At 34.1% G+C, this 12,410-nt stretch overlaps 1 protein-coding gene across 1 annotated transcript in view; it reads left to right on the top strand.

Annotated features, from left to right (window-relative positions):
• The first annotated feature begins 1,856 nt into the window (after positions 1-1,856).
• The window catches only part of TECRL (trans-2,3-enoyl-CoA reductase like), a 140,507-nt gene continuing 129,953 nt past the window's right edge, over positions 1,857-12,410 (top strand). Inside the window, exon 1 of the mRNA XM_043448400.1 lies at positions 1,857-2,188. Within this exon, the coding sequence (XP_043304335.1) occupies positions 1,964-2,188 (225 nt within the window). The 5' untranslated portion in view covers positions 1,857-1,963. The remainder of the gene's footprint in view (positions 2,189-12,410) is intronic.

Here is a 12,410-nt window from a genome sequence, read left to right as displayed (position 1 = left end):
ATTACTTATTCTATCACTTATTTATAGCAGTATGGACTCACAGATATTTACAAAGTTCTTTGAGTCAGAATATATTATCATCAATATTTATGTTTTTGAATTATTTCAGTGTTGGCAATGGGAGCTCTTTCAGTTTGGCACCTGTGTCCTTTGACTATTCCCTTCTTTTTGTTTTTAATAGAAGCTATCTCTGAAGATTATATTATATGGGTTGCAGAGTTATGTTACTTTGGTATAATGACTAATAGTTCACCTCACCATGTAGTTAATTCACATCCTTCTGCCTACACCTTCAAGATACACTTATTGATCAATTATATATTAGTTGATTCTTTAATACATGTGTATGAGGCACCTACTGTGTGCTAGACACTCCTCTGAGAACTGTGGGTAGCTTAGGGCATGGCATCAGAAATATGACAAAATGCTGATGATGCAGAGCATTGTAGACCTCTTCAGGAAACTTTAGCTTTTTAATTATATATGAATAAAACATGAATCCTCAAGGAGTGTGTTGAGCAGTTAATTACATTGCTTGTTTTAATAGAAAGACCGATCATTTCAGCTGCTGCACTAAAGACTATAGATTGACCAATTTTCACACAGGGAGACCAATTTGGAAAAGCATTACAGGTGAAATGATACTCTGAATTTAGCTGTGGGATGGTGGTAAGACTGTGCTCTGGATTTTTGATGGATTAGATCTGAGGTGTGGGAGAAAGGGAACTGTTAAGGATAATCCTAAATTTAAAGTGCTGAACAACTAGGTGATAAAACTGACTCTGTGTGTGTGTGTGTGTGTGTGTGTGCAAAAACATATATGCACGTACATCCCTGACTTCTAGTGTTTAATAATAAATATTGAGTGGAATTGTGGTCTAGAGTATGAAAACGATTACTGAACAATGTGTACATGAATCTCTGGCACACAATGAGTAGTCCAAAATGTTTTAATTGCATTATTTTATTTACAAAATTAAAGATTAGTTCCCTAATATAGATATATAGATTTCCCCTCTACTATTGTAACTGTTTTCTTTTTCATGTTTTTATTGAAAATAATATCCTAGAATATTTTCCTGTAACATTCCTTTGAATCAGTAACACTATAATTTGGATTTTTGTTATTCCTTCACCCGCTTTACAGGTCTCAGAGTACTTGGAGTCTTTCGCAAACCCCTCTTTCCAGGTTGTTTTTTTATTTTTCATTGTTCATTCTGAGCTTATTTGAATTTGTCATAATTTGTGAAACTTGTGATGTTTAGTACTGATTTTGCATATCCATTTAATGATTTCCCTGTCATATAATGTGTGTAAAAGTGTTAAAATAAGGTTTTGTTCCTTTTCCTTAAAGTGTAAAGTTCGTCTCAATGTATCCCAGTCATATAGATGACTTGTTTTTCTGTTCTCCATATGGAATGAAGAATTTATCCATTTTCTATCAGATGTATATGTGAGTATTCAAAATATGGCACAGTATTCAAAATATTCTAGGAAGTATTTACCGAAAAAATGTGTTTATGTAATAATGTACTAAGTATTAGTATAAGACATAAGATAAGATAGCAGTATGATAATTTTAGTGCATCTACATATGAATGCAGGATTAATTCATGTGTTTGCAGATTAGTGGATCCAGAATCCAGAGATAATAAAAACTCTTCTCTATTCCTTTCTTGCTTTGGAATTTCAGATACTACTGGCCATATTAAGAACCTGAGATAAAAGGAGAAAGCAAGAAATAATTTGAATGCTGGTAATCTACATTGCAGCAATTCACAATAGTGTGTTATATATAGAAAGAGATCAGTCATTGTTTTCAAGGCTGCTAAATAAAACTGAACTCTTGGAATGGCATGCCACTTGACCTTTCCAGGTTTCACCAGCAGTATTTAACTTGTTTGAAGAGAGCACACTTGCATGTGTCTCCTGTTGACAAGAGTTTCTCCTGGTAGTTCGCAGAATGTTCAAAAGGTACAAGTCTCTTGCTTCAGAACGCAGGATTTCTCCAGGAGCTACACGGTCCATACTGAAGGATGACATGAGAAATTTTCATTTTTTGTCGCAATTTATAATCTCAGCAGGCCCTCTAAGATCAGCGTCAGCAGTTAAACATTCAAAAACTACTCACTTTGAGATTGAAATACTTGATGCTCAAACCAAAAAGCAGATATGTATTGTGGACAAGGTGAGTTTTCTTTATTTATTTAAATTTCTCTTTTCTGCCTCAAAGATCATTGATCACTTGGTTGATGCTGAAAAAGACTATACCAAAATATATTTTGGGGTTTTCATACCAATTTTATGATGAGTTGGGTGGATACTTTAGCATATACTTTAAAGTATGCTTTGCATACTTTTTTCTGTAAAAGATATCCACTGCATCCTTCATATTCAGTTTAAAGGGTAGCTAAAAATTATAAGGTTCTGTTTTTTTCCCCTAACACTGGGGGCATTGTCAAGAGGTAAAATTTCAGTGCTCACCTTCTCAGCCTACATGACATTTGCTTAGGTCTTTCTCTTCATTCACTTCCTTGCATATTCAAACTTCCATAGTTTTAATAGTGTTTGTAGAAAACAGCAGGCAAAAGGCACTAAAGTTATTAAAATAATATTTAACATATGGGATAAAATCCAGCCATTTGAAAATTATTTAGAATTTATTTAATTGCCTACAGTGTTACAGTGTTTAGGAACTTAAATTACTGTTTAAAACTACAGAGTCTGAGTTCCTAAGAAGGATGTCTTGCTTAATATATCATTCTTCTACACTCATATTACTGATGTTTCACTAAGGAAAGATGAGATATATACTTCCTAGGTTAGAAAAATAACACACAAATATATATGTGCATTGTAGATAGATGTGTATGTGCAATCTTCCAATCATCTTCAGTTTTTCTAAAGTTTGAAAAAAAAAAGAGTACTTCAATTTATTATGGGAAAGACTAACATTTTAATAAAACATTTATTTTGCTCTAAAGACATGTTGAACAAGTTTTTTGCTATTGTTCTAAAATAAAATTCAATCACTGATTCCATTTATCTATGCCTTTTTTTTTAATGCTTAAGCATTTATCTATGCTTTTTTTAGCTATGTTTCTAGATAAGAGGAAAAGAGGAGAAACTATTTACTTGCTTTTAACTACCAAGAAGATAATATATACCTTCTTATTTAGTAGTTAAACATTGTGACCAGTCTATTAGTTGGAAAATACTTCTATTTACAGGTGGAAATGAAAGAGAGAACTTTTACAAGTTCATGCAGGTCATTGTGGAATGTATGAAATTCAAAACCTTTACTTCAGAACTCTAAATCATATTCTTTCTCTATAGTACCACTAGAGTCATGTATAAATTATAAATATGCATTATGTATAATATATTTTTAACTTACAATCTTCAGGCATGTTACAATTTAAGTATCTCATTAAAATGTTTGATTTTTTTATATCATACAGTATAGGATAAATTTTGAAAATAAAATTACTATCCAGAAGTTGTTGATGTTTGTAGGTTCTCACTACTGAAAATTGAAAACTTACAAGGAAAATGTAGTGAAATTAAGGTGGGATAAAACAATAAATGGAATAGATATTATGTTGGCCAAGGATTTCCAAAGAACATAATTCTAAAATGAGATGTTATTGTGTCTTTTCTGATATATGTAGAAATTTTGACATGAAATTCATTATCAAGTAATGAGAAAATGAAATATTTCCCTACTACATTTAAATTTCCTGTTATTTAGATTTTTAAGAAACAAAGCTTGCATTTTCAGGTATTAGTTAAACTGCACAAAATTTAAGCATGCAGAAAACCAGTATTCTTTTCAGATAAAGATTTGTTTTCAGAATCTCACATTTGAACTCTAAGAGACCCAGTAATTGCATCTCCAATGGCAAATCTTTAGAGGAACTCAGTAGGCTAGCTACAGGATTAATCTGGGATTCCTCACAGCCTTTATCGCACAATCAACACCATCTGATGTGTAATTTGCTGCATCCAAATCTTTGACTTGTCAGTACAATGGGTGTTGTTTTGTCTTGTTTTAGTTTTGCAGTTTGGTAAATTGTCTCATGATGATGGCAAGACATATAAAGAAAAAAAAATCTGGATTAGTGTGCTAATTTGCTTTATGATTGTAAACATGAGAAAATAGTGTTTGCCGTCTAACACAATTTTTTCTTAAACAAATTAACAGCTATGTTAATAGTAGGTCACGTTAATTGCCTCTCTTGGCTCTACCTAGTATGTAAAAATCGTGTTACTTAAAGTTGGTCTCTGTCTTTCAGTAAGTGTAATAAAAGTTATAAAGTAGTAAAAGTTAAAGGTCATATATTTTGGAACTAAATATATTGGGACCAAATACCTACTACATCAGTCATATCTATCAAACACTCAGGAAAATCACTGAAGTGCTGATCACCAGGACTCTTATTTAGAAGATAGATTAATAAAATCTATTTTATAAGCCTATGGTGAAGAGTAAGAATAAGATATGTAACACATTTAGCATAGTGTCTTGAACATAATAGGGAAAAGCAATGTTTTTTAGCTTAATAATCATTTGGAGAAATTTAATATGCCTACAAATCCAAGAAAAAATAAGCGATGAAACACTTGAAAGTTACCTATTGACATGATTTGTTATAATATGTTATATATGAATTTTCAAATATGCATAGGATATATGTATTTTAGTAATATGTGCTGAACTCTAGTAGAAATTTTGTTTGCATCTAGAAATTACAACTTTAACTGGGGAATGGGCAAAATATTTGCTCAAGGTGTTCATAAGACAAAAATATTAAAAGAATTCTTTGAATTAAAGAAAACATATTGAATCACGTTCTTTTATTCACACACACAAACACAAACACCCCAGGAAACACAAATCCTTCTATTATCTACTCCAGTTTCTACCTCATTTTTCTAATTACTTTCATCGTGGTCATGATGTCTGTACACATTTTCCTTTTTTCATTCTATTTTAAACCCACTGCATTCAGGCATTTGCCTCCATCACTTCTCAGAACATGAACTTGCTGAGGTTCGCCAGTGAGGCAGTGATAAATACCTCACTAAATCCAAAGGTCAATTCTCAGGCTTTACTTACTCAGTACACGGATACCATTTGCCACTGTTAAGTACATTGTCCTCCATAAAATATATTTGATACTTGAGTTCCAGGAAAACACATGCAATTTTAAAAAACCAATGTCGCTGACTTCTTCCTTTTCTCTTGCTGCTTCTTTATTAACTGACATTAGATGTGGACTGTCACCAACTCAGTCATCAGGACTTTTCTCCATGTTTAATCATTTACCTACAGAGTGCTATAGCTTTAAATATCATCTGCCTATTGATGACTCATAAACATGTAATCATAGCTTATCTTTTCCCCTGAAATGCAAATCCATTTATCTTTGTGTCTATCTACATATCTATGTATGTATGTATCTATGTAGCTATGTATTCATCCATCTCTCTATCCAGCGTTTTGGATCTTTACTAGGAATCTCAAACTGAAGAATCTAAAACTGAGCATTTGGTCTTCCCTGAAAATTTTTCCACAGAGTTTTCCAAATCAACAAATAGCAACTACACCCTTCAAATAGTTCAAGCCAAACATTTAGAGGCATCATGACTGGCCTCTTCATCTCACAGCCCACATACAATCCATCTTCATCATGATACTTTAAAATATATCCAGGCTAACAAATTTTCACTGCCTCTCCCACCAGCACTCCTAAATCTTTCCTTTGCTCTGTCCTTAGCACATTCCATATATTCTCTACATAGAAACCAGAACGAGACTGTTAACCGACGTCAGAGAACATCATTCTCCACTCATAACTAGTCAATGTGTTCCTTTGGGTCTTTACTTCCTGTCACTTTTTCCTTGGGGCCTTTCCTGACTACCTACTTAAAACTGCAAAATCTGCCATTGTTCTCTATTACCCTTCCCTGTTCTACTTCTTTAGTAAAACCTAGTGCTATTTAACATATTGTTTATTTTCTTTTTTTCATTTTGTTTATTATCTGGCCTAACCCTATTATACTAGCTTCACAAAGTCAAGGATTTATTTTTTGTTTGTTTGTTTTGTTTTGTTTCACTCCTGTGTCTATAACATTTAAAACAGTGCTTGGTCCAAAGAAAGAACTTTATTCAATTATTTATTGAATAACTCAATGCCTGTTCAAGAGATATGTGGATTTGACAATGCACTCATGTTTAGCAGTGGTAGTTTTGGGATGGAGGAGTATGTTTGAAAATACTGTTTTTTACTATTTTCTCAATCTAATTTGGGCTTCCCTTGTAGCTCAGTTGGTAAAGAATCTGCCTGCAATGCAAGAGATGCAGGTTCAATCCCCGGTTTGGGAAGATCCCCTGGAGAAGGAAATGGCAACCCACTCCAGTACCCTTGCCTGGAAAATCTCATGGACCCAGGAGCCTGGTGAGCTGTAGTCCATAGGGTAATAAAGAGTTGGGCACGACTGAGTGATTAACACTTACTTAAATCTAATTACAAATTAAATGAATGTAAATATATTTATAGAAAATCATTTAATTAAATCATTTCACTGAATGCCCAAATTACTCTTGGCTTGCTCCCAAAAAGATGTATAGAATTTAACTTTGTATTGTGTATAATTTACTAACAAATAGTCATGTTCTGATTACAGAAGCTAACAAGCCTTTCATAAAAAGGCAATGCATATGGGAATATTTAATTGGTATAGTTATTTCCCATGAATATTTAAACTGAAGATAATTTGACTATCTTGTTGTCCTTTAGTGGCTAAGTCCTTTCCGCCTCTTTTTGCAACCCCATGTGCTATAGCCCATCAGGCTCCTCTGTCCATAAGATTTTCCATACAAAATTACTGGATTGGGTTGCCATTTTCTTCTCCAGGGTATCTTCCTGACTCAGGGATGGAACCTGCGTCTTCTGCACTGGCAGGCAGATTCTTTACCATTGAGCCACCGGAAAAGCCCAATATGACTATTCGTGTGTGTGCGTGTGCACTAAGTCGCTTCAGTGGTCTCTGACTCTTTGTGACCCTGTGGACTATAGCTCTACCGGCTCCTTTATCCAAGGGATTTTCCAGAATATTAGAGTGGGTTGCCATGCCCTCCTCCAGGGCATTTTTCCTACCCAAGAATTGAACCTGTGTATTTTACATCTCCTTCACTGGGAGGCAGGCTGTTTAACATAATGGTAAACTACTTGGGAAGCCAAGTATGACTATAAAGAATGATAAAAGTAAAAAGATTTTAAAAATATTGTTAAGTGTCATTCTAAGTATTTTTGGAACATTAAAAATACACATGAAAAGTACATTTTTAAAATTAACAATGAGTAATTTCTAGTTGCTAACTATTCCCATCTCACTTCTATTTTTTTTTTTTTTTAAATGTCAGAAGCTTATCTGGTGACAAGTGAATGATTCAAGAGCATGGAAAGAACTCTAAAAAGCTAGGCTCGTTAACATTTCCAATATCATCACATTCTTTTTTCTTTAATCTTTTCTCCAAGGAACTTGACTTCAAGAGACGTCTATCTCCTATTTTGTATATCTATGTAAAATTGTCAAAAACTTTTTAAAGACTTCTTATGAATAAAATACTCAGTAATTCACCAATCCTTTGAAAGACAAAAATACCAGTGTTCACTAGAAAACTGTGGAGAAAATAATAGGCTAGTAAGATTTCATAAAAATTGTACTTTTAATACTTAAGTTAGAAAATTTGAGAATTCTTAATGTCTGACTTTGCCACTTTTAACATTTTATCTTGGATATGTAATTTAGCATATTTGTGCCTTAATTTGCTAATCTGTAAAATGAGAATGACACTTGCCTTAAAATGGTCTAATGGCAGTTTTCAGAATTTCATGCATATGCAAGTACAAATATCTTCCTGTTCTTCCATTCCTCCTCTTCTTTCTCCTTCTCTTGTTTTCTATTCCTCTTTTCTCCTCTATTTTTTCACTCCCTTCTTCACATCCCTGCTCTTTTTTTTCTCCTCTCCACTTCCATCCCCTCCATTCTATTTCTTATGATGTGGCATCATATAATTGAAAGTTTATGACTTTTGAACTCAAATATACCATATTTCAGTATAAATTTGTCCTTTTTTTTTCTTTTTCCTTGCATATAGTCCAATATATCTTTCCCTTATTATCTTTTTCTAGAAAAATATCTAGATATTATTAACCTTCTTCCCCTGTATAGATAAAGAAAAATTGGCACAGAGAGTTGAAAAGAAGAACTTAGTGCATTTTAGAACCAACCTTTGAATCTGGCCAATATACATTCTGTGGCTTGCTCTTAACTATCATACATTATTATGTGGAAAATTATTGACCTTTATTAGCCAAAATTCTCATTTTCTATTTAATTTCATGATTGAGGCATCTGACTTCCAGTAAATGTGTTTAGGCCATTGGATCTATTTTACAAGGATGTCTACTTGCCTTTCCACTTAACATAAAGAAAGACTCTTAAGCATATTAAAACATATTTATGGTCTTCCCTGGTGGCTCAGACGGTAAAGATATATATACATAAAATAATATTCAAAGTTAATATTCAAACCTAGAAATTAAAAATATTTAAAATTTTCTCTAATAATAAAGACAAAGTATGTTTTAAATGTTCTTACTTTTAAAAATTAAGAAATTGACTTAGTGCAATATCTTTTTTTTTTTTTGCACTAAGTTAAAAAAAAAAGTATAATGAGTAAAAAAAAAAAAAATTAAGAAATTGAGATGAATGGTTCCTCCCAAAAGAGGTAATTAGCATAATCATTTTGTATGAACCCACAGGATTCCCAGTGCCCACTCTTCTTAATTGAGAATTCCATAATGCAGCATGCAGTTCTGATTTCAAAATAATCATTGTTTAATATTTTCTGCCCTGACTTATATTTCTCTCAGAAAAGGTAGACCTATCATGTATATTTGTTCATGATATGTAGTCCAAATATATAATGTGATTAAAGAGATAATTTAGTGCAATGATTTATGCCCTGAAGTCAGATATGTTTGTATCTGCATTTGAGCTTTGCAAATCATTGTCTTATCACCTTAACACATTACTTAACTATTCTGATTCTTGGTTTTCCAAGTAGGGTAAATATCAAACCAAAGTAGGGTAAACATCTATCTTCCAGGAGTATCTGTGGATTTTATATTTCTATGCAAAATGTTGTACCATGTTTGTCACACAGTTATTTGTCTGCAAATGAACATTATTTTAGATAGTGGCAATACATTTTAAAATATTAGTCCACTGAAGTGGGAAAATGACTTGATACTTTTTTATTATGACTGTAAAATTTTAGGCATTTCAATGATAGTTATTATTATTCCTTTCTGAAATGATTAGTAAGGGCTCCCCTGATAGCTCAGTTGATAAAGAATCTGCCTGCAATGCAGGAGACCCCAGTTGGATTTCTGGGTCAGGAAGATATCCTAGAGAAGGGATAGGCTACCCAATCCAGTATTCTTGGGCTTCCATTGTGGCTCAGCTGGTAAGGAATTCGCCTACAATGTGGGAGACCTGGGTTCGATCCTGGGTTGGGAAGATCCCCTGGGAAAGGGAAAGGCTACCCACTCCAGTATTTTGGCCTGGAGAATTCCATGGACCGTATGGTCCATGGGATTGCAAAGAGTCAGACACGACTGATTAAGAAGCACTAGAATTAGAAAGCATAGTCACAGGGACCCATCAATGCAGAATCAATTTCTAAAGTCTGCATCCCACTCTCATACTCCAAATAATATGCATACTTACTTATACTATGTTATACCATGAGAGATGCCAATAGATGTACAAGCATTTCCTGTCACTTTAATAGTAGAGAAAAAAATTAATGTACTCTAGAAAACTATTCATGAATGACATTTACAAAACAAATATACACTGTTGTAAATACTTAACTAATTTATGTCTACACATTTCAATTTTCCAATTGTATCACCATCAAAGAGAATGTTTCTGTTTACAGTAAGGCTAAGATGTCATTTTTATCTCCTAATACCTGAGGTCATTATACTCCATTTAGGAAGAAAACATAGATGATTAGGTTTCAGAAGGTGCCTCTAGAAATAAAATGGTTGACATTTACCTGATTCAGTCATTCTCTTACTCTGTATTTTGACATTTTATAGTATCACAATCAAGTATCCATCAATTCAAAAGATATTTATTGATATATTGTCCAGTGTTCTATTACCTTTTCAAGATAATACATTAACACAAACAGATACAATTCCTAATTTCATTGATTTAATTCTCTCCTGTGGAAGACAACCACTGTAAAAGTAATTTTACATGCAAAAATATATACAATGTGAGAGGAAAAACAAGGTAATTCGGGGTGGTAAACATAGGAAGATTACTTCGTCTGTTGGACAGGAAAGTCTTCCTGGAGAAATGGTGTTTATGTTTGGCTCAGATAGTGAATAAGATGAGGCGAAGTAGGAGGATAAGACAGACAGTGTGTAGAAACAACAATACATGTTGTTTGGTTGTCAAGAATGAGGGATAGGAAGGTGTAGATATGATGTTAAAATGATGTTTGAGCAACTGAAGATCCTGAAGATGCAAATCCTTTACAATAATACATTGGAAGAGCCAAATAGATTCAAGGAATTAGATCTGATGGAGTGCCTGAAGAACTATAGATGGATGCTTATGACATTATAGAGGAGGCAGTGATCAAGACCATCCCCAAGAAGAAGAAATGCAAAAAGGCAAAATGGTTGTCTGAGGAGGCCTTACAAATAGCTGGGAAAATAAGAGATGCTAAAGGCAAGGAGAAAAAGAAATACATACCCATTTGAATGCAGAGTTCCAAAGAATAGCAAGGAGAGATAAGAAAGCCTTCTTCAGTAATCAATGCAAAGAAATAGAGGAAAACAACAGAATGGGAAAGACTAGAGATCTCTTCACGAAAATTAGAGATACAGAGGGAGCATTTCATGCAAAGAGGGACACACTAAAAGACAGAAACAGTATGGACCTAGCAGAAGCAGAAGATATTAAGAAGAGGTGGCAAGAATACACAGAAAACTATACAAAAAAGATCTTCATGACCTAGATAATCACTATGGTGTGATCACTCACCCAGAGCCAGACATTCTGGAATGCGAAGTCACATGGGCATTAGGAAGCATCACTAGGAAGAAAGCAACCGGAGCTGATGGAATTCCGGTTGAGCTATTTCAAATCCTAAAAGATGATGCTGTGAAAGTGCTGCACTCAATATGCCAGCAAATTTGGAAAACTCAGCAGTGGCCACAGGACTGGAAAAGGCCAGTTTTTATTCCAATACCAAAGAAGGGCAATGCCAAAGAATATTCAAACTACCACACAATAGCACTCATCTCACACACTAACAAAGTAATGCTTAAAATTCTCCAAGCCAGGCTTCAACAGTACTTGAATCAAGACCTTACACAAGTTCAAGCTGAATTTAGAAGAAGCAGAGGAACCAGAGATCAAATTGCCAACATCTGCTAGAATCATCGAGAAAGCAAGCAAGTTCCAGAAAAGCATCTACTTTGCTTTATCGATTACACCAAAGCCTTTGACTGTGTACATCAAAACAAACTGTGGAAAATTTTTCAAGAGATAGGAATACCAGACCACTTTACCTGCCTCCTGAGAAATCTCTATGCAGGTCAAGAAGCAACAGTTAGAATCAGACATGGAACCACAGACTGGCTCCAAATAGGGAAAAGAGTATGTCAAGGCTGCATAGTGTCACCCCGCCTATTTAACTTATATGCAGAGTACATCATGAAAAATGCTGGACTGGAAGAAGCACAGCTGAAATAAAGATTGTGGGAAGCTCAGATATTCACATGAAACCACCCTTTTGGCAGAAAGTGAGGAGGAACTAAAGAGTCTTTTGATGAAATGAAAGGGGAGAGTGAAAAAACTGGCTTAAAATTCAACTTTCAAAAAACAAAGATCATGGCATCAAGCCCCATCACTTCATAGCAAATAAATAGAGAAACAATGGAGACAGTGACAGACTTTATTTTCTTGGGCTCCAAAATCACTGCAGATGGTGACTCCATGAAATTAAAAGACACTTGCTGCTTGGAAGAAAAGCTCTGACCAACCTACACAGCTTATGAAAAAGCAGAGACATTAGTTTGCCAGCAAAGGTCCTTCTAGACCAAGTTAAAATTTTTCCAGTAATCATGTATGGATGTGAAACTTGGACTATAAAAAAGCCAAACACTGAAGAATTGATGCTTTTGAACTGTGGTGTTGGAGAAGACTCTTGAGAGTCCCTTGGACTGCAAGGAGATCCAACCATTCAAATCTAAAGGAAATCAGTCCTGGCTTTTCACTGGAATGACTCATCAATTTGTACTTCCTGGAGG

This window comes from Cervus canadensis, chromosome 26 (genome assembly GCF_019320065.1).
Source record: "Cervus canadensis isolate Bull #8, Minnesota chromosome 26, ASM1932006v1, whole genome shotgun sequence".
In the NCBI taxonomy this organism is placed as follows: Eukaryota; Metazoa; Chordata; class Mammalia; order Artiodactyla; family Cervidae; genus Cervus; species Cervus canadensis.
This window is presented reverse-complemented; position numbering and strand designations above follow the sequence as displayed.